Source organism: Melanerpes formicivorus, unplaced genomic scaffold (assembly GCF_026170545.1).
Source record: "Melanerpes formicivorus ecotype bairdi unplaced genomic scaffold, bMelFor1.0.p_v2 SCAF_74, whole genome shotgun sequence".
Lineage (NCBI taxonomy): Eukaryota > Metazoa > Chordata > Aves > Piciformes > Picidae > Melanerpes > Melanerpes formicivorus.
In genome coordinates this window covers 1,616,614-1,639,228 of record NW_027142426.1, presented here as the reverse complement: position 1 = coordinate 1,639,228, position 22,615 = coordinate 1,616,614, and the positions used below count along the sequence as shown (strand labels likewise).

Sequence of the window (22,615 nt, the reverse complement as noted above, 5' to 3'; positions counted from 1 at the left end):
CCTCTGTTCTTTCTGATGAAAAAGAATGGGTTTGTAGTACAGTGTTGATTAGTGTTACTTTACTCCCAGGGTTTTTTGTTTATAAAGCTGCCTGTTATTTTATTTTTTTAGATTGAGAGGACCAGTTGCTTGTGAATCTTTAAGGACTGAGGTTTCTCTAGGCTGTTCTAAAGCAGAAGAGATGATACTGAATACATGGTATCAAAGAATTATCGGTCTCTTTTCTCAGAAGGCATTGCCTGGCATAAAGTTGGGTCAGGTTGACTCTTTTTACAACTCTCTGGCTGTGCTTATGTCTAATCAGGTAAAAATTTTTCTGTGATGATGTGAAATTTAGGTAACTTTAAAAGAGTGAGCACATTTAGATGACAGGAGGTTGTCAGGAGTTGGCTTAGTTAGCCATTGTTCACCATCTGTTGGATATAATCCAGTAAAGTATTCATGGTGTTGTATATTTCTAACTTCCTTCTTAAAATAAATGCATGGGTCCGTTTCTTTTTTCTTCTAGTCTCTTACTTGCAGAATATTTAATCATTCTACCAACTAGAATGTAATTAGCTTGAAGAAGGAAATATCTCAGTCTTCTCAGGACCCTTCCTATCGCCAATCTTGGCACTATAGTTGCATGGTCTCTCTCCCTCAAAAGCAAACATACTTAAACAAAAAATTGGCAAAATCCATGGGCTTTATTGAATTGTTTGTTTGCTTATTCATTGTTTCACATTCTTTCAGAACTGGGACTAATACTCTCTGAAGTCGTTAGAAAAATTCACACCACTTCAGTTATCCATGAAGCAGGCCAAAAGCATTAAATGAATGGAAATTCTGGCTTTCTGAATGGCAGTGAAGGGGGAGGGGGCTTTGATCTTTCAACTAACAGGTGGTGCATATATATCTTCCCTAGGTGAAAGAATTATTGACAAGAACAGTTGAAGCTTTTGTGAAACTTTTTGATTCTGAAGACAGAAGCTGTCTGCCTTTGTTTAAAATGTCATTGATTCTTGGTGAAAATAATTTGGAGTTTTATCCAAGCTTCCAAAAGCTGGAAGAAGCAATTCTGTTTGTAGTAGATCGTATAGGACAGAGTCTTCAGGTGTGCTTTTGTCTTTGTTTAAATACGTAACTGTTAAGTTGTTCAGTATGTGAAAGTACCAGTAATAAAGGACTCTTGACTATCATGGTAATGGGAAGCCAAACTGAACCTGACCTATTTTCCATAAGCATTCTGCAAGTCTCATCATGCATTTTGATGCTCAGCAGAACTCCAGGCTCTGAAGCTCATTTTGTTATTCCTCGTTCATAAAAAATCAGTGCACCTGCTACTGATTGTTTTAGTCAGCAAATCTCTGTGTATGGTTACAAGTTAATTGACTGCTTGTTCATTAAATACATGTCAGGCTGAAAACTTACCCAGGAAAACTGGCTAACAGATAATCTTTCGGTTTTCTCCTTGGTATGTTTAGAGAATCCAAGAGTTCTCTAAGTATAAATAACTTCATTCTAATTTATTTATTTTTAACATTGAACTGTCAACTAACATTTCACATAGAAATATAATTAGTACCTTAGTTATGTGTGTGATGATTTACAGTAAGCTTGCATTAATAATTGAGATCTCCAGAGAAAGACAAGGAACATCAGAATTTATATTCCTTGTCTTTGTGAGAAAAAGAAGAATCTCAAATCTATATCAGCTAGTGCATATGATACATAAATGTTTATGTCTTGGAAACTAATCCATGACTCCAGGCAAGACAGCCTTTCTGGGGGCTTTAGGTGTATATCCCTGTGGACTGAATATAGGCCTTTAATCATATATGACAGTGCTTTCAGAGAAGTGTTTGGGTTTAGTTTTGCCTTTGCATATACAGCAGAATGTAATTTTATGTAAGATGGGATTTCACCCCCCCCTCCACCCCGGTCTGTTTTGTTTCATGTTTAACTTTTTGAATCAGGAAGAATTGTTCTAGAAGCACCTGGACTTGGTTATGATTAGAGTCTCATGCTTTTCTGATACAGTGCCTTATGCAGCTTGCAACTTCCTTTTCAAATGTTGTATCTCTGTATTACTTTTTAAAATTGAAATAACCAGAACCTGCACTTCTATTAGGACATCCGGACGGTGCATTCTTGGCTAAAGGGAGGCACTACAACTCTGGACACTGAACTTCCTAGTCACACCGTAGTATGGGCCACATCTACACTAAAGAAGTCTATCAGGGACAACTTAGAAGGTCCAAAGGCATATTTTGAAAACTATGGTGAGTGACAAAAGAGTGTTTAAAGAACTGTGTTATGTCTTTGGAATAAATAACTTACTGTGCAACCTATGTGTGATTATAATATTAACACAATATAATTCAATTGTAGTTGAAAGATATGGCTGGCTTGTAGATGGAACTGCACAGGCACAGATAGAAAGATTTGAAGCAGAAGAACACAGTTTTGATGAATATACTGCTGTAAGTGTTAATTATACATTTTAGATATGATTTTCACTCTACCCAGAGCAATAGAAAGGGAACAGAGGATAGTGGGTGCTTAGCCTTTAGCTAAAAATCATGTTGGCTAGCTACAAATCTACAACCTAAGTATTTTTTCCCCAAAAAGTTTCTAGTAAATGGAAAAAATATTATTTGTGTTACTCTGTGTAAGGCTTACTCATGTAGCCAAGTATTTAAATAACAGCTCTGAAGTGTAAAATGCAATCTTTTTTTGAAGTTCAGAGATGAATTCTTCGCTCACGAGAAGGAAATGTTAAGTTTACCAGGAACAGCTGATTTCCCTATGATCTGTTTGAATTGTGAGGACATAAAGCAAGGTTTGGCTGGTAATGCAAACACCTTTGCAAAAATACTAATGGACAGAATAGTGGCCAATTACAGAGAGGAAAATGAGAAGTAAGTAGAATTTTTTGCTTGTGAATGCTATATGTGTTAAATGCATAGGAGAAACGTGTAGAAGAAATGCAAATACACCATACTCCTGGCCAACTAATGACCTCATACATGTTGTGCCAGCTGATGTGTTTTTTTTCCTTACTAATAGACTTGGATAATGAAGAAGCTAAAAGATCTGAGGGCTTCATTACTGTTCTGGTTTCTTAAGTGTGAAATACAGTACTATAGCACTGTCAAAGGAAAGACTAGCTAGATTCCGTAGATACCTCTAGGTTGTCATAGGTAATGGCAAATAACACCACCGATCAATTAGAATAGAATAGAATAGGCTATTTCAGTGGGACGGGACTGACAGGCTAAAGCATGTTTTCAAGGACGTTGTCCAAATGCCTCTTAAACACTGACAGACCTGAGGCATCAACCACCTTTCCAGGAAGCATGTTCTAGTGTTTGACCACCTTTCTCAGTTAAGAAATGTCCAGTCTAAATCTCCTCTGCACAATTTGAACCTTTTCCATACATCCTCTCACTGGATTATGGAGAAGAGACCAGCAGCTCCCTCCCCACTTCTCAACCTGAGGAAGCTGTAGAGAGCAATGAGGTCACCACTTGGCCTCCCTTTGTCCAAACTAGACAAGCCCAAAGTCCTCAGCTGTTCCTCATAGGACATGCCTTCCAGACATTTCACCAGCTTTATTGCAATTCTCTGGATTTACTCAGGGACCTGAACATCCTTCTTAAATTGTGGGGCCCCGAACTGCACACAGTACTCCAGGTGGGGCTGCACCAATACTCAATACAGTGGGATAGCCTCCTCTTTTGATCAGCTGGTCGTGCTGTGTTTGATGCCCTCTAAGATGCCATTTGCCATCTTGGCTGTCAGGGTGCAGTACTGACTCACGTTGAGCCTGCTGTCAGCAGCACTCACAGATCTCTCTTTGTGGAGCTTGCTCTCCAGCCACTCTTCTCCCAGTCTGTGCTTGTGCTAAGCATTAGTCCATCCTAGGTGCAGAATCCAGCATTCCAATTTGTTAAATTTCATCCTGGTAATCACAGCCTACCTAGATCACTTTGCAAGGCACTCTGTTCCTCAACAGAGTCAACAGCACTGCCCAGTGTGGTATCATCAGCAAAGCTGATAATGGCACACTCAGCTCCTTGCATCCAGACCATTGATCAATGTATTGAATAGAACTGGCTCTAGAATTGAGCCCTGCAGAGCAACACTGGTGGCCACTTGTCAGCAGGGTATAACCTCATTCACTACAACCCTTTTGAGCTCTGCTTCAGCCAGTTCGTCACCCATGACACCATGCACCTGCTTATCCTGCAGCTAGGTAATTTGTCCCTCACCAGGCAAATGACCGTATCATAGAAGGACATCAGTTAAGCAGGGAGTTAATTTGCAGGTATGGATTAAATCATGAGTAAAGTCATATTAAGTTGTTTGGTGTGGTGGGTTGAAAATTTCCCCCCAACCTTCAGCCCAGATGGAAGCAAATGAAACTGTATTTACAAGCAAAACTACAATCTACAATGGAACGCAATGAGTATGTACAAAACATACAATATGTACATATATTTACAAGTATTTGCAATTTATAAACAGCACAAGAACCCCTCTGGCCAAGAACCAGGGGAGCTCCTTACCACCCTGGACACAAATGGACAGAAGAAAAGAACAGAGAGTTATTTTATTAGACTTAGCCAAAACAAAGCAATACAGCCAAGGTCAGCAAAGAGCCAGGAGAAGCAAGTTAGTGCCTCCCAGAGCGAGGAAGCCAAAAGAGAGGAAGATAGTGTACCTATCTAAGTTTTATGGAAGTGGGATTGTTTAGAACTTACTGTTTTCCTTTTGTACACCCAATAGTGATTTACTTACATTCTACCACTTTCTGTTCAAGATCAGTGGAAAAATTTCTAGGCATAGCCTGAAACTACCACATTTGGTTCAAATGAACAACTATAGTCAAGTTTTGTAGTGATTCCACATTCCTAAAATAAAAAAACTCCACTTGCTAAGACAGTGTTTGTGTGTATGCTAATGATATTGTACTTAAGTTTGGGTGCTTATCAAAAGTACTTACAATGGTTATTGTATATGAATTCTCCAAAATCCAAACAAATCAATTACTGTAAGTTAATAAACAGTCTTTATCTAGACTAACTTGGCCATATTCCCTATTTAGTTTCATAAGGTAATGGAGTTTGTGCATGGCTGGTACTTAACGAAGTAATTTTAGCTTTTAATTCCATTAAGACTGAGCTTGAAGACAGTCAAATGAAAATCTTAAAATGTTAATGTTTTGTATAAAATAAATCTATAGGATATGCAGGGAATTTGAAGCAATTACAGAACGTGCATTAAAAATTCCCAAGACAACAGAAGAAATGATAGAAACAATACATTACATAAAGGATGTCAAAACCAAAGATATTCAGGACCTGTTGTTGAGGATCAAGGTAAATGACTCCTTTAATTCTGCAAAACATGCTCACCTAAACAAATAGAGAATTCATTCTGGAGTGTGGAGAATTTTGTCTGATCATGCTGCATGGATGGGTAAACTGTACCCCCAGTGTTACTTCAGCTAGAAGTGGAAGTTCAGGTCATTCTTTGACAAAACCTTTTCCTCCTTAATCCCCATTCCTATGTCTTCTACATGTCAGTAAGGAAATGGAGCTTTTAATAAATCATAGCAGACAGCTATGACTTACTTCACAGCTGCTTAAGAAGCTGTTTATGAAAATATAACACACAAGTGTAAAGAGAATTTTGTGTGTGAAAACAATCATGACGTTGAAGATACAAGAAGCAGCATGTAAATGGTGTTACATTAGCTGTAGTACTTTGTGTGTACTCAAATCTGTGCAAGGTATGGGTCAGTCAAGTATATTACTGGATAAGAAGCTCTTTGCTGTATGTTATATAATAGGTATGGAAGTGATGTTGTGGTAGTAGGGTCTGTCAATATAACACATTTTTTCTGCATAAATTATGGCTTTTATGTCTTACATAATACTGGTATTTTACATGTAGGTATACAGGCCACAGGAGTCACAGTTAGAGAAGTAAACTTAAAAAGAGGGCAGCAGTTTGAATAACTTTATATATTTTGAACCTTAATATTCAGTTGGGTAAAGTAACTCTGAATTCAGAAAGGTCTGTGAAATGTAGACTTCTGTTTTATCTTTGCAGATAATGCTGTCCTACCCTATATTTTAACAGACCTATGATGCCTAAAGTTCTGCAAAATCTCTTTTTATAGGAGTCCTGTCGACAAATGAATTACTTGTTTGATACTTTTTTATTTACTCCTGAAGATATTGCCCAGAATACAGCAGTTATAATATGGCCAAAGAAAATTAATGCTGTTTTTGATGAACATGATCAAGTAAGAGACTTTTCTTTGTTTATGGTCTGTTTTGGATTGTTAGACTGTAAACTTTACTTGAGCTATTTCCTCAGCAGGCTAAATGTATCTACACACGTAACAAACTGTACAAATTTAAACTTGCATCAATAACATATTTCCACAGTTTTAGATCAACAGAAGGTTTTTGTGGAGTGTTTTTGTCACTGTAACCAAAAACCTTCAGTAAGTCTTACCTTAATTTGTCTGTGGTCAGTAACAGGTAATTCATATGAAGGTGAAAATTGAAGTTGCATTGTGCTAGAGCTTGAGACCCAGTTTAGTTTTACATGGAGTCTTAATAAGTCCACATATTTGCATTTTATACTCTTAGATATATGAGTCCATTCTTATTCTATTGCAGTAGGGAAAGACTGTTTCCTCTTTTGGAGATGTTCTATTTATCTGCTTCACAATTTTTGCATAGTAGTCCCTGTCCTTGTCATAGTAGATCTCCTCTGCCTGGGCTGATTTCTTGTTTGGTACTTCCAAAATAACCCCTGTATACAAACCCCTGTGTTCTCCAAAGTGGTGTTATGTTCTGGAATTTCTGCCTTTTATAGCAGTAGATACATGTGGGATACCACATAGGACTGGCTTCCAGCAGTTGTAGGTGTCCTTTTATGATAATAAACCACTGAATCCTGAAGATGATAATCTATTCTTTTTCTGTAATGCTGTTCTGTCTTGTTTGATTGCTGGAGGAGGCCTTTAAGGCAATTCTAGATGCTGTGATTATTGAGATATCATATAGAGGTTGCTTAAGCTTAAATGGAACTTGCAGAAAGCAACTTCTGAAGAAATGTCAATGATTGTGAGGATAATAACTTATTGGTGTTGTTTGATTTGTCTGTGTTAATGTTTAATGTAGATGATCTTATATGTGTAATCATTGAAAATGCTTAAACCGCCTTTCCATTGTTGTTGGCTTTTTTCCTTAAAAAATAATCAACTGTTTTCCAGCTGATTGAACAGTCTAAATACAAAAGAGATCAAGAACTACAATATAAAGGTGATAAACTGATGGTGGAATTAGACGAGCTGAATCGTTCTGTGACAGATTTCGAAGAATACTCAGAACTGGACCGCATGCCGCAGGTCTGATTAACATGCAGTATAAAATGGTTGGGAATAGTTTGTGTGTGTAACACATAGAAGTCATGGAAGAAACTTAGAACTAAAAGTACTTGTTATTTTAACAAATGTGAACTAAAACTTGTATTATCCTCTCACCATGATGAAAAAACTGGTAAAATGACCCCTTATTCCTCCCCCTCTTTCTATGATGTTGGCAATAACATTTGACAGAAGGAAAAGTTTGCTATAAAGTTGTGCTGAAATGACATAATTCCAGCAGTGACTGAGATACTATGAAGATGTAAAGGGAGTGATTTTTTTTTAACTCATGGAGTTCTGGCCTCAGTGGCATTACTTCCAAATTACTTCAGTGAGATGAGAATTTCCATCTCTTTTTGCTGTCTTGAGGAACTAAATGAAAAAAAACCCAAAACAACAGGTTAAATAGTAATTGATTGATTGATTTCTGTGAACCCCCAAAGTTCATTTTTCTGCTAACGAAGAGCAGACCACTGGCTCTAAATCTCTGCAAATTTCCAGAACTACTTTATCATCACCAGAACATGTCTTGCACTTTAATTGGAGGATTTCACAATTGTGCTTAGTAATTTTGATTATTTAAAAACAGCATATAAATCCTAAGCTTATAAATCCTAGTTGCCCTGATGATGTATCAGGTACATAAACCCATCTGTACCTGCCTTCTAGAACAGTGAACTTTAAAACTCAGATGTTTTGAAAACAGTTTTATACTCTTTCAGTAATGATAAAACCAACTTTATTTTTCTTAGTGTTCTTCTGGGTTTTGCACAGTTTATGTACTCAAGGATAAGAAAAGTTTTTAACTCATGTTTTCTAAAATGGTAATAAATGCATAGGTTGAATATGCTTTGATATTTTGATAGCATCAAAATAGTTATCACCCAAGACATACAATTATTTGATTTCAGTACGTAGCTATACTGAGGGCATTACAGAAACGCATACGGGAGGCTGATGAAACCATAGCTCTCATTAATAAGGAGGAGACTTTGCTCCAAAGGCAACTGAGTGACTTCCCGCTCCTCAGCAAGTTAAAAGTTGATATTGAACCATATCAGAAACTCTTCACTCTTATATTGAAATGGCAGCAAGCAGAAAAAAGGTAATTCAGCACTTGAAACTAAATAAGGGAGAGCAGGAAAAATGCTTATGCTTGTTCTTTTTTCTTCATCGAAGATGTAGAATGTGGATTTCTTTTCTTATAAACATTTGTCATTAGCTTTGCAAGTATAGTAGTGATATAATAGTAATATAACTTACATATCAGATTTGTTATTTCAATTCATCTAGAATAAAAAAGTCAATTTATTGTTTTGCAAAGGAGTATATTGCATACTGGTTCTAACTGTTGGTACATGCTGATGAAGCCTATAATTAGACAAACTCTTTGAAAGAAATGTATAAGCATAATAATTATGCAAAACACAGAAGGGTGTGAACAAGCCCCCTTTAGTTGTTGAATTTTGCATAAAATGACAGTAATTAGAAACCAGAGTTTTGATGTAATTTAAATAAGTATTAATTTACATATTATTTGTATTGCTAAACAAAGTGTTGATTATTTGTAGACTATGTTTGTTGTTCTGTTTTCTAACTTGGTGTGTCTTCTCAGGTGGATGGATGGTACCTTTTTGGAACTAAATGGGGAAAGCGTGGAGGTTGAGACTGATGAGTTTTTAAGAGAGATAATTAAATTCTCAAGGTTCTTCCAACAAAAGCAGAAAAAAATCCAACAGAAGCAGAAAAAGACACCACAGCGCAAAACTGTAGGAGAGAAGACAGAAGAAGAAACAAAGGCAAATCCAACTCTTACAATGTGTTCTTCAGTTCTGGAGCAGATCAAAGTCTTTAAGGTAGGAAAACTTGAAGGGTATAAGAATTTGATGGTGAAAAACAGATGCTCTATTCAGCACACAGTGAAGGCAGACAATGTTGTGTCCTATATGAGGCTCTTATTAATACAGAGTGAGAACCCTGAATCACCATTACCAGATTGTAATTATCATTGAAATAAAATTGCATTCTGTATAGCCTTGTAGTTTTGTTAACGTGGGTTGTTAGAGTGGACACGTACAGGAGAAAAATAATTTCTGGATACAGAGAAACATTTAAGGATGTGGTTGGTAATATTGCAGTGAGACTATATGTTAGGTTAATGGAAGCCCTACTTGACATAGCTGCAAAATTCTTCCCTTTTTCCTGAGAAGACTGTGCTTAATAGTTTTACTCCTTAGTAATTTAGTACAGTTATTTAGAAGTGGATTTGATAAATTAATGGATCTTTACAAAACATGCTGTTTAAAAAATCTTTTCATGACATCAGCTTCTGCAGGATAATTTTAAAGGCACATCAAAGACACTGGGAAAAAAAAAAGAAATAATACAATGACAAATTTTTCCTTATAAATGTTTTTCCTCAATTAGGAGAATATTCCCATTGTGACTATTTTATGTAACCCTGGCATGAAATCTCGTCATTGGCAGCAGATGTCAACTATTGTAGGATGTGATTTAATGCCAGACTCTCAAACTACGCTGAGAAAACTTTTGAAGCAGAATTTAGCCCCTTATTTGGAGGAGCTTGAAGCTATAAGTGTAGGTGCAAGCAAGGTAAGCATTGTGATTTGATAGTGACAAGTGCAATGTCAGGTGTCTCAGTGGTGGCTTTTATAGCTTACTAGATTATTTTTGTCTCTACCTTTATGCAACAGAAGAGATTTGGTGATTTTGGTCCATTTGATGATAACAGTGAGTGTCCTGAGGGCCAGTCTCTGCCATCTCTGCATCCTCTCGCACCACATCTCCCATATAATTCAGTAGTGGACCCACCTTTTGCCTTTTCTTCCTTTTGTCATTGTTGTATTTGAAAAAGCTCTTGTTTTCTTTCACCTCCCTGGCAAGACTTAGTTCCAAGAGAGCCTTGGCCTTTCTTGTCACATCTCTACATTCTCTGGCAGTATTTCTATAATCCTCCCAACTGACCAATTTTTCCACATATTGTAAACCTCCTTTTTCTTTTTGAGTTTTGCCAAGAGCCCCCTGTTTATCCATGCAGGTCTCCTGCCTCCCTCACTTTCTTTTTACCCCAAGAAAATAACATTTTTCTTGAGGTTGGAGGAGGTAATGTTTGAACATTAACCGTCTCTCTGAGGCCCCCCGTTCCTTTTAGAGCTCTAGCCCATTGAATATTTCTAAGCAGAGTTTTGAGGAGGGCAAAGTTATCCCCCTGAAAGTCCATGACTGAAATGTTACTTTTCACCGTGCTTCTTAGTGTGTTGAGGTTAACTCTAACATGTCATAGTCACTACAGCCAAGATTAGCCCCAGCCTTAGCATCTGCAACCAGTCCCTCTTTATTAATACATCATGCTTCTCCTCTTTGATTGTTCAAACACCTGCAGCATAAAGTTGTCATCAGTGCACTGCAGGTGTCTTTTGGACTGTTTATGCTTGGCTGTGTGATCTTTCCAACTAATACCAGAGTGAGTGAAGTCACCTATGAGCACCAGGGCACTTGGTCTTGAGGCTGCTTCCAGCTGCCTGTAGGCAGCCTCATCAACAGCTTCTTCCTGGTTTAGTGGCCTGTAGTAAATGCCCACAACTGTATCACTCATGTTTGCATGTCCCTTAAGCTTTCAACACTTTTGTCATCGCCCCCTGGGTTAAGCTTAATTCATTCTAGTTGCTTGCCCACATAGAGAACAACTCCACCACCTCACCTTGTCAATTTATCCTTCCTGAACAGTATGGTAGCTGTCCATTGCCACATTCCAGTTGTGCGAGCTGTCCCACTAGGTCTCTGTAATCACAATGAGATCACAACCCAGTGACTGCACCCAGATCTCTAGTTCATCTTGCTTATTTCCCATGCTTCTTGTGTTGGTATAGAGACACTTCAGAGACTTAGTAGAGGAGCATTTATTACTGTTGTGGGTATCACGTAATCCACTGTCCCCTACAGCATCCAGGATAACAGTAGAGCTGGTAACCCACTTCACAAATGTCCCAGGCTTGTCTTCAGTGGGCCTGATTTTTCCCTCTTCCCCCTTTGAAATTAGTTTACATACTTCAATTTATGCTAAGCATAAATTTATGTTAAGCAAAATTGCTTATTCAGCTAGATAAACTTGTACATAAAATGAGCACAGTGGAGAAAAATGCAGTGACTAAAATAAACTTCTTATTTTTCTAAACTATAGGAATTTTCCTTAGAGAAAGCAATGCATATCATGCAGGAAAGCTGGGACTCAGTTTCCTTCTGTACATCTGCATATCGTGAGAGTGGTGTTCATATTCTGTCTGCAGTGGATGAGATTCAAGCTCTTGTTGATGACCAGATTATAAAAACTCAGACAATGCGAGGATCACCTTTCATTAAAGCATTTGATGAAGATATCAGGGTATGAGGAATACTTTTTTTGTTTTCCTATTTTCATTTTCAGGATAGCTGTAATAGGAGAGTATGCCAGTTGTGTTACAGCTTTGTTGTGTCACTGGTTAATGCATGAAAAAGGATCATTGATTTTTTAGAAAGATTTCTCTGAGTTCATGTAAGTCCTGCTTAAATTATTTCTCTATTGGAATTCCCTCTTCTGTTCAGATTCAAGTGCATTCAAAAGAACATAATTTTTTTTCCACATATTTTACAAAATCGCTATTGCTCATAGTGCCTTTAACCTTGCTTCTTAGCCATTAAGTTGTTAAGAGGTTGTAGCACTAAAGTGGTAACTGTAGTTTTGAAACTTAAATACCCCTAAATATTTTTCTTTGATGTTGTTTACTGCTAGATACATTTATTTTCTCCTTTAAAAAGAGAGTACCACAGTGTCTACCTTTCTTGTGTATATTCTCTCGGATGCTCTTTGTTTGGAAACATTAAGGTAACATTCTTTAACTGTTTATTAAGGAATGGGAAAATCGCTTAATTCAAACTCAGGATATTATTGATGAATGGCTGAAAGTGCAAGCGCAGTGGCTTTATTTGGAACCCATTTTGTCTTCTGAGGATATTATGCAACAGGTGCCAGAAGAGGGACGTCTCTTTCAGACTGTGGATAGACAGTGGAGAGATATTATGAAGCACTGTGTTGAAGATCCAAAGGTACAGGAAACTGACAGTACTCAAAAGGAAATAATAGCTTCTCTTCATCTTCATCAGAGCTTTTGTTTTCAGAATATATCCAGTTAACTACTACATCACTTCCCTAGGCTTTCTAAGAGCAAAGCAATGTTGTGCATTATTTGAATAATGCTTTTGGAAGTATTCTATTTGGAACTTACAGTTTGCACATGTTTGGTTTTACAGGTTCTTGTTGTGACTTCCAGGACAGGGTTACTGGAGAAGCTTCAGAATTGTAATGAGCTTCTTGACAAAATCTTGAAGGGACTTAATGCTTATCTTGAGAAAAAACGTCTGTTCTTTCCCCGGTAGGATGAGTTTTGGCTATTTAGGAAAAAAAGATTCTGAATGTTTATTTTGCTTTGAATAGGCTCAGCCTTTAAAGTGGTCTGATAATGCAGTTGCCTTTTTTTTTTTTAATTTCTTTCTTAGCTTCTTTTTCTTGTCTAATGATGAAATGGTGGAGATCTTGTCAGAGAGTAAGGATCCTCACAGAGTTCAGCCTCACTTGAAGAAGTGTTTTGAAGGCATTGCTAAACTAGATTTCCTTCCCAATTTGGATATTGGAGCAATGTATAGTTCTGAAGGCGAGCGTGTGGAACTGATTTCAACCATTTCTACTTCTGAAGCTCAAGGTGCAGTGGAGAAGTGGTTAATTCAAGTAGAAGATACTATGCTGAAGACTATAAGAGATGTTATTGTGAAATCAAGAATGGTATGGGGTTTGTAATAATTTAATAGTTATGGCACAAATAGATCCCTCTTTGTTTTAAGGCTGTCTCTTGACTTCCTAAAATTCTTTCTGAACACAAAAGTGTTGCCTGACATAATGAAATTATTCTGTTTATTTAGTTGCAAGTCAGAAATACAAAACTTAGTTTTCCTCGTTCCTACAATAAAATCATTAGCCAGGAAATGTTTCTTTGTATGGTATGAAGTCAGCGAGCTGTGAATGTTTACATAGTATGGAAAGATAATTCCAAGAATCTTTTAAATTATTTGATAACCAATTGCAGATCTATGTGTGAAAAGTGTGTATAAGTTTATTTGGGCTTTGAAAATAGGAAAAGAACTATTATTGTTATTATTTTTCTTAGCAAAGAATTTTAATAGAATCATGTGTGCTTCCATGTTGCATTATGGTACATATGCACTGACACTGTATTTAGGTACTCTGTTTAACCCTTTCAGGCATATCTAGAGACTGAGAGAAAAAGATGGGTTTTGGAGTGGCCTGGGCAAGTAGTATTGTGTGTGTCTCAGATGTTCTGGACAAGTGAGGTACATGAAGTTCTTTGCAGTGGATCAAAGGTACTTTGTAATGTATAACGTTTTTTACAACTATTAATTCAGCTGGTATATTTCACTTAATCAAATATTTTTCTGCAGTCAGAATAAGATGTGAAAAAGGATCAGCATATCTGTTAGATATACGTGAATTTACATACAGAGATTTACACCTTTGATTCAGGTGACTGAATATTCTTGTGTAGAGCAAACAGATGAAAAAGTGGCTTTGCATAAATTCAGAACTATGAATGAGAGAGACATTGATGCTTCTTCACATGGCAGTGTAAAAGTATGGCTTAATAAGCAATCTCCAGTAAGATAGGTAGTCAGCTTGAAGAAGTTTGGAACACTTTAAACTGTTGCATAACTTCATAATTACCGTTTTGTCTCCTAGGGTTTAAAGGATTATTATGATAAACTTCAGCTTCAACTTAGTGATATTGTAGAGCTGGTAAGAGGAAAACTCTCCAAGCAAACAAGAACCACACTGGGTGCATTGGTTACTGTTGATGTACATGCTAGAGATGTCCTCATGGAAATGATTGAAAGTGGTAATTATCTTTTAAAACTTTTCTCTTCACATGTGTCTCAATACATATTTTATTAAATATAGTTAATCATTCTGGGTTTGCTGCCTAAACCACCACAATATGAAGATATGGATGTGAGTATTTATTAACGTTAATGCTCCCATCCAATTTCAGAGCTCTTTGAACCTAATAGAAAAGTCCAGTTGTCTGAAATATCTTTTAATTCTGTGTTTATCAGGCGTGCAAAGCGAGACAGACTTTCAGTGGCTTGCACAATTGCGATATTATTGGGAACAGGAGAACGTTCGTGTCCGCATCATTAATTGCAATGTAAAATATGCCTACGAATACCTTGGAAACTCACCACGCCTCGTCATTACGCCTCTTACAGACAGGTGTTACCGCACCTTGGTATGACCTTCTACCACTGCTACTTCATACTCTATTTACTGTAGCATAGTGCTTTTTACGTTATTTGTAACAGGCACACTTTTGGATCTGGCAGTTAACTGTCAAACTTTGGTATTTCTATTAAAATATGTTTTTCAAAGACAGGAGTTTCTGGCTAGGCCACCAATGTAACTGAAACATTAGTGGATTGCTCTCTTGTGGATATGTTTTTTAAAATACTAACAGGAAAAAAACCCCAGTATTTTTAATTACTGTCTGAATTTCAAGAACACAAAGTCCTTTTCCGATGTTCTGTGGTTGCTAAATAAAGTGGAGAAAGATCCACTTGTTGTCATGTTGTTCCCAAGGCTAATACAAAACTTAAGCCACTTTTTAGTACCCCTCCTTTCTGTACAGATGTTGAGGATAAACCAGTACAATAATAAACTAATGTGACAGCTGAAAGTTACCAAAGTTATCTGAGATACGGCTTTTCTATCAGTAACAGCAGTTTATCTGGCTGGAGTATGGTTTCAAGTTTTACAAGACATGCATCCTGCTGTAAAATTAATTTTTTGTGCTGTAAGGACCTAATCACAAACTCCATAGGGTTTAAGAAAGAAACAGGCTTAAAAGACCTGACGGGTGCCCTCTTCATAGCTTCAATTGTTATGATATTATTGTAGCTGATGCTTGGTATCTATTTGTCAAACACCAAGGTACATTGGTGTGAGAAGGCAATGAAGCTAGTAGTCTGTTTCATTTTTTAGCCTCACAGACCTTGAATCTTAGAGCAAATTAATTGGGAACCTGACACTGGCAAGTGGAAGTCTCCTCCTTTTCCCACCAACGTCTCAATACAGCATCCCCAGTGCTTGTCAATATAGATGTGCCCCTGTAACTGTGGATTGGAAGCCAAACACATCTCATTTTTGTGTAGACTATGCATCACATTTAATGTGAAAGATGTGTCTCAGCAAGAACTGAAAAATTAGTCCTATGAAGTTTGACTAGTTAATTATGATTATGTTGATGATAAAACTTAACTCTCTCTTGGGGTCAAAAATCAGTTTTCTTGTATACATTTTCAAGCTGTAAGTAAATTTCAAATGATTTTTTAATTGTTATAACCATACCTTTTTTGCTAGATAAGTGACTATATGAAACTAGTGCAATTTAGTTTAACAGTTTTGGTCAGAATAATTTCATATGAATGAAGTACTAATGATTTCCGTAAACTATTTCTCTCTCTTAGATTGGAGCCTTTTATTTAAACCTTGGTGGTGCCCCAGAGGGTCCAGCAGGGACAGGTAAGACAGAGACCATCAAAGATTTGGCTAAAGCCCTTGCTGTTCAATGTGTTGTCTTCAACTGCTCTGATGGCCTTGATCATCTGGCAATGGGAAAGGTAAGTGAAAAATAATCATATTTTGTGTATTGTTTTTTACATTGAAAATTGTAGGATCCCTTGTTTGCAGAGACACTTAAATACGTGTGTTCTGCTACCCTTGGACACTAGAGACACTTGTCTCTGCATATGTTTAACTGTCAGTGTATTACAAAACCACCCTAATAAGTAGCTAATGTAAATGTCAAAGAGAGTTTGCAGGATCAGGATCTTCTGACTTAGCTTTCTGTAGAACCAAGAAGAGACTTTGGTATTTCACTGATCTATGGTCTAAAGAGACTTAGTATTATAATTGCGTCTTTCATGTAATTAAACTTCCAACATGATACTCTTAATGTCTTTTGAATCTTGTGAGAGTCTGTTAGTGATGTTATTGCTGTCTTTCTTCATCTGTAGTTTTTCAAGGGTTTGGCTTCATCAGGTGCATGGGCATGTTTCGATGAATTCAATCGCATTGAGCTGGAAGTGTTGTCTGTTGTGGCACAGCAGATCCTTTGCATCCAGAGAGCCCTACAGCTAAGGCTAGAAACATTTGTTTTTGAAGGAACTGAACTGAAGCTTAACCCCAACTGCTTTGTAGCTATTACAATGAATCCAGGCTATGCAGGACGTTCTGAGCTTCCAGATAATCTGAAGGTAAACTAATAAAATACATGCTTTTACTTAAGAAGAATAAAAAATGAGGGACATGTATATTGGGTGGGATTAATTCAGACTGTACCACATGGAATATAAACATATATTTGTTGCATGATGGACACATGCTGAAACATTGGGAAGTGCTGGGCTGTGAGCGGATTTGGATGCTAACTGATTGAGGTGGATGGGATTGGAAAAAATACTTCTAAGAGAGTATTTTTACATTGCATTTATCATTGTTTTATTTTAAAGAGGTTCTTAATACATGTGAAGAATTTGCTTAGATTACCTGTTTAAATAAAATCTTTGAGGTGATTTTTTTTTACTAGATGAGTTGTTTCACTGGGGAGACTTTGCTTCAGCAAAGTAATCTGGGAGACTTTTGGAACAGCATCTGTCCCTTAAAACTCAATGTGGCACAGAGCTACTGGGCCAGAGCAGATTGCCTCAGTAGGAACTACACTGTGAGTGCCAACTAAAAGCAGTTAATGTAGCACGAGGAATATACCAAATGCAGATCACTTAAAGAGAGGAAGTGTGTTCTTTCACCTGCTGTGTGCAAGCACCTTCCTTTGCTTACTGCTATGTTGGATGTATCAGTGTAAGGCACAAATTGTATTCTTGAGACAGTGATGAGAGGGAGGCTCTGGGAGACACCGTGTCTTTTCTGCACTGGATTGAGGTGAATCTTGATGACGGCAGCTTGCTTATATTAGCTTCCTAGGGAGTCATAAGATGCAAATATTGATAATTCTTCTATTTCATTGCCCCCTAAATGTTCTGCAGTCCACTGTTTTCCAGTGTAACTGTTTTAAATGATCCACAGCTTTCCTAATCCTACTAAGATGTTCTTAATATAAAATGCCATTATTGTTTTCAGTTGGGAATGCTGTTTTGGGATAAATACTGATCCATCACCTGCAAACAAGCAATTACTCTCTCCAAACCTGATCTGATTTGATGCCTTCTATTACTCTGTGGCATGGCTGTCATTTAAGGTGGCTCCTAGTCCTGTTAGACTGGACAACAAGTACAGTAAGCAGCATAACTGAAAACACTGAAGCTGTGAATTTCACCTGAAAAGTCACAGAACTTTCAAAAATCATCTTATGCTGATATTTGTATATCATGTATATATGACATATTTGAAGATATTTCTTTGGGTATCTATTTCAGGTTCTTTTCCGAACAGTAGCCATGATGGTTCCCAACTATGCTCTGATAGCAGAAATTTCACTCTATTCATACGGATTTTTGAATGCGAAGTCACTGTCAGTGAAGACAGTGATGACCTACAGGCTTTGTTCAGAGCAGCTTTCCTCTCAGTATCACTATGACTATGGTATGCGAGCAGTTAAAGCTGTGTTGGTGGCTGCTGGGAATTTAAAACTGAAATTTCCCACTGAAGATGAAGATATATTGGTGAGTTCCTGAGGGAATAATTCTTAAGGAATTTTATAGATGCATGCATTTCTGAGGTCTGAAGACAGCTCCACCACAACTTGTCCCATCCCTGATCCATGTTTCTTAGTTTGTGAAATGAAGGTAATAAAATACATGCTGCACTTCCAGCAACTATGCTGATGATTGTATAGTTGTGTTTAACCGATGATCAAAGGCACCATTTAATTAACCTTTATGACATATTAGATGAATTTCTAAATAGCTTATTCTGTGTTTGTAGTAAGAACATAAAATGCATATTTGTTTTCTCTAGCTTCTTAGATCGATTAAGGATGTGAACGAGCCCAAATTTTTGGCACATGATATACCTCTGTTCATGGGTATAACTAGTGATTTATTTCCTGGAATCAAGCTTCCCAAGGCAGACTACAGAGTACGTACCCCTGTAACTTTTCCTTGCAAGTTATTTTGTGCCAAGTGTAATTAATACAAGAATTTGTGAGTTATTGCAAGATAAGGAAAAATGCTGAATGTTTGCAATGAAATTTAATACTGAAGAAAGATCTTGTGTTTGTTCTGACCGTAATCCGCATCAGAGTTCCGTTATATGTAGGAGGGTTGTGTAAGGCAGCCTACAGATCAGAAATTGACCTGCAGATTTTCCAAATTTTAGAGTCTTGATGGTTTCTTTTTGAATTTTTGGAGATAATTAAGTGAGATTAAGGCCTGTGTTTGTATTTTCTTTTGTTAATAGCATAGGAGGATGGTTGGGAAGAAGATGAGCATGTTGTAAAAGAAAAAATGGATTAACTTTAAAAAAATTTCCAGTAAATACTGAAGTCTTGTTAAAAGCTTATTGTTCCAAAGCATACTGTTGATTTCCTGAGGGTGATAGTCCTTGTTCCAACTCATGAAGTACAGAATTGATGTTTTGGTTGTGTTGTTGTTTGTTGGTTTGTCTTTTGTTCCCCCCCCTCCCCCCCCCCCCAGGGAAGTTTGCTGTATTCTCATTAATAGTATTTCAGTTATTAATTAATTTGAAATCCTCATTGATGAGCAGAAATTGTTCTACTGTATTTAAAAATAGTGATTTAAGTTGTAGCATGATCTGTTAAATTGTAGTATGGTGTGTTTTGATTTTAGGACTTCCTGGAATGTGCCAGCGAATGCTGCATTAGACAGAATGTCCAACCTGTAAAAGCCTTTGTAGAGAAAATGATACAGACATATGAAATGATGATTGTCAGACATGGGTGAGATTCTCATTACTGTTTCACAAGCAGTACTTGTGATTTTGGTTTATGGCATAGTGATTATTTATATCAACTATAAAAGGTCTTAAGAGTGGCAAAATATTTCTATTTGTGTGCTTTTACATGTCGCAAAATTCTTGTGAATATGTGTGTCTGGGGCATTGTACTACTCTTGATAACCAGAAGTACCCTCATTTGTATAATGATTTTAGATGCAGTATGATTTCAGATTCAGTATCATGAAGACATAGGACTCTAAATGTTTATCTCTATTAAAATACTGCTTATCAGATGTCTGCCATTTTATTCCTAGCTTTTACTACTGGAACAGCAACTGTGTGGAGAAAACATACACAATATTACATTAGCTCTGCTGAGTGACTAAAGTTATTTTGAAATGCAGGCTTGCTTTCTTTTTTTTTCCTCTGTTCTGTTTGAACATGTTCAAACATGTTCTACTGTTTGTGTTCTTTCAGAACTTTGTAATGAATGCTGTTTAGACTGAAAAGAAACTAGAAAGGAATCTTTGAGAAATTGAATACGTTAGTGAGGTGGTAAATCCATGTGTTAGAGGATAGATTGCATATGGTGGCTGTGCAATGAGATTTGCATGTGCAAATAAACTCCTTTTTCCTAAAGAATGTTTTGTATGTGCAAACCTGATTTACTCGCTCCACTATTCAAAAATCAGGTGAAAATTTGACTTAAGCATATGAATGATGCTATCTGCCTTCTTGTGGTCTGTAGAAATCTAAACTGCAACACAAATTTATTAATAGTGCCTTTATTATTTTTTTCCCCCCCTATCTAATAGCTTTATGCTGGTAGGGGAACCTTTTTCTGGGAAGACCAAAATTCTACATGTGTTGGCAGATACGCTGTCTCTTATGAAAGAACGTGGTTATGGTGATGAAGAAAAAGTTATTTTTAGAACCATGAATCCAAAATCAATCACTATGGGTCAGCTTTTTGGGCAGTTTGATTTGGTATCCCATGAGGTAATTGTTTATTTTTTTTTTTACGTGTTTAGTAATTGCTCACCTTTATCTGTTTCTGCTGTGGCTTTCATGGGGCTTGTATGTGTGCACCTTTGATTTAATTCATGGTGTCATTTTAACTAATACTTCCATGGCTTGTTTTAAATTAGTGTAAAAACAAATGCAGTACAAAGTGTGCATGAAGTTATGTAGGTTTAAATATGGGAAAAAAAAAGTATCATTCTGAGGGTCATTGTCCTAATAGAGTTGCATCCATGCTAGAAAATCGTGCCAAACTTAACTGTATTAATTTCTCTGTCTATTCCTAACAAGTATAATCAAAGTAATGCAAAAACTATCTAGAAAAACTTATAAACTCAGTGGTCCCCAAGTGTGAAACTTAGGATTGGAGAAGAAACAATTTGAAGAGGTGAATGTGAAATAGTGAGACTTAGGGTGACTCTTGGGTGGCTGTGGGGAGAAATGCAAGAAGCACCTCTCAGTTTCTTTAAATGTTTGCCATGATATTTTGTAAGTGAAAAAAACCACTTTTAAAATTTGCTGGTGTTGCATGACCCTCAGTGAAACTGCTAAGTTATATGCTACCGTGTACAGAACATGAGAATAATTAAAAGAGAGGAATCACGAAAAGGACATGGAAGGCTTTTGTGTTCCATGCAGTTTAAATTGAAATAGGTACAGTGTGTCTTGCTGTTCACTCCTGCGTTCTCCCCTCTAGTGGACAGATGGTGTCGTTGCTAATACATTCCGCGAATTTGCTTTGGCCGAGACGCCTGATCGCAAATGGATTATCTTTGATGGCCCCATTGATACTCTGTGGATAGAAAGCATGAACACAGCTCTGGATGACAACAAAAAGGTATCAGTCAGTGGAAATAAATGTCTAAATAAAATAATGTGACATTTGGAAAATATTTTTCTACCAAAAAAACCCCAAAACAAAACATAAATGCAAACAGCAGCATCTGGCATTTGAAAAGATGAGCACGAGATGGCTTTGCTAACAAGTTGTAGGCTCTTTGGTTTGTAGTGTTTTTGTTTGTTGTTTGTGGGGGCTTTTTTTGGGGGGTGTCTGTGTAGATATTTTTTTTTTTACATTATTGAAGTAATCACAGAATGTGGTTAACCTTGCCTGTAGTTATACTTGCTTTTGCTAATTTTCGTGTAGAACTGTCCTGTGATAGAAAGCATGATTTACAACTAATTATTTTTCCTGATCTTGTTTCTTCTTCTTCCTCCTCCTCTTCTTCATCTTCCTGTTATTATTACCATTATTATTATAGTTATGATGATTATTGTCAATCTTATCATTATAGCTTTGTTTGATGAGTGGGGAAATCATCCAGATGTCCCTTCAGATGAATCTTATTTTTGAAACCAGGGACCTTTCCCAGGCATCCGTAAGTTTTCCATTTCATGAAAATCTAAACCAAAACAAAGTTCATTGTATTAAATGTATACTAGAATGAGTTCACAATTTTTCCTTAGCCTGCTACAGTGAGTCGTTGTGGCATGATTTATTTGGAACCTTCTCAGCTGGGCTGGAGGCCACTGGTTACCTCTTGGTTGAGTAAACTGCCTGAACCTCTTAACATAGAGGGGGGACATCAAGACCTTCTGCAGGGACTTGCTGATTGGTTAATACCACCAGCATTAACATTCCATCAGAAACAGTGCAAGGTACTTTTTTGCCATTTTTTCCTGTAATCCTTTGTAGGGAGGGACTTCTCTCTCATGACAAGTATAATTAAAACCAATACAGAGCAGCCTCCAGGCCATTTCATGGGTCCAGTTTGGGAAGTAAAAATGAGAATATTAGGTAAGACCAGTTAGGTGACTATAGTTTTCAGTTTGTTCTTTTCAAAAGCAAAGTAAATATTTAAAGCACAGTGAAAAGTCTTCCCAACATAATTTTTTACTTTTTTTTTTTTTCCCTTTAGAGATATCATGTTGAATTGGGAAGTTCTTTTCTAACTGTTAGGGTGAACGGATATGTATTTCCTTACATACTCTGTATAGGCTTTTGCCCCTTTACAGCTGTAGTTACTTCCATGGGAGTATTTATTTTAAGATGTATGATTGTAGTGGTCATGAGGATATCATGAGCATGGAGAACAAGCTCAAAGCCTTGATGTTTCAAGTATAGAGAGGAC

General features: G+C 36.9%; 1 protein-coding gene across 6 annotated transcripts in view; it reads left to right on the top strand.

Moving 5' to 3' along the window:
- The window catches only part of DNAH12 (dynein axonemal heavy chain 12), a 71,606-nt gene that overhangs the window by 10,745 nt on the left and 38,246 nt on the right, over window positions 1-22,615 (top strand). For 3 of the 6 annotated variants that reach the window (XM_068163696.1, XM_068163694.1, XM_068163695.1), the window contains exons 8-34: window positions 112-304; window positions 905-1,093; window positions 2,111-2,261; window positions 2,371-2,462; window positions 2,722-2,900; window positions 5,228-5,363; window positions 6,170-6,295; window positions 7,277-7,411; window positions 8,341-8,534; window positions 9,045-9,285; window positions 9,857-10,042; window positions 11,631-11,831; window positions 12,338-12,532; window positions 12,737-12,858; window positions 12,983-13,265; window positions 13,742-13,861; window positions 14,235-14,391; window positions 14,609-14,781; window positions 16,016-16,168; window positions 16,565-16,804; window positions 17,984-18,229; window positions 18,525-18,644; window positions 19,355-19,464; window positions 20,279-20,462; window positions 21,181-21,321; window positions 21,779-21,862; window positions 21,951-22,142. In XM_068163696.1, the coding sequence (XP_068019797.1) occupies window positions 112-304; window positions 905-1,093; window positions 2,111-2,261; window positions 2,371-2,462; window positions 2,722-2,900; window positions 5,228-5,363; window positions 6,170-6,295; window positions 7,277-7,411; window positions 8,341-8,534; window positions 9,045-9,285; window positions 9,857-10,042; window positions 11,631-11,831; window positions 12,338-12,532; window positions 12,737-12,858; window positions 12,983-13,265; window positions 13,742-13,861; window positions 14,235-14,391; window positions 14,609-14,781; window positions 16,016-16,168; window positions 16,565-16,804; window positions 17,984-18,229; window positions 18,525-18,644; window positions 19,355-19,464; window positions 20,279-20,462; window positions 21,181-21,321; window positions 21,779-21,862; window positions 21,951-22,142 (4,543 nt within the window). Of the gene's footprint in view, window positions 1-111; window positions 305-904; window positions 1,094-2,110; window positions 2,262-2,370; window positions 2,463-2,721; window positions 2,901-5,227; window positions 5,364-6,169; window positions 6,296-7,276; window positions 7,412-8,340; window positions 8,535-9,044; window positions 9,286-9,856; window positions 10,043-11,630; window positions 11,832-12,337; window positions 12,533-12,736; window positions 12,859-12,982; window positions 13,266-13,741; window positions 13,862-14,234; window positions 14,392-14,608; window positions 14,782-16,015; window positions 16,169-16,564; window positions 16,805-17,983; window positions 18,230-18,524; window positions 18,645-19,354; window positions 19,465-20,278; window positions 20,463-21,180; window positions 21,322-21,778; window positions 21,863-21,950; window positions 22,143-22,615 lie in introns of those variants that run through there. The other 3 variants (XM_068163697.1, XM_068163698.1, XM_068163699.1) reach the window with 3 other exon arrangements.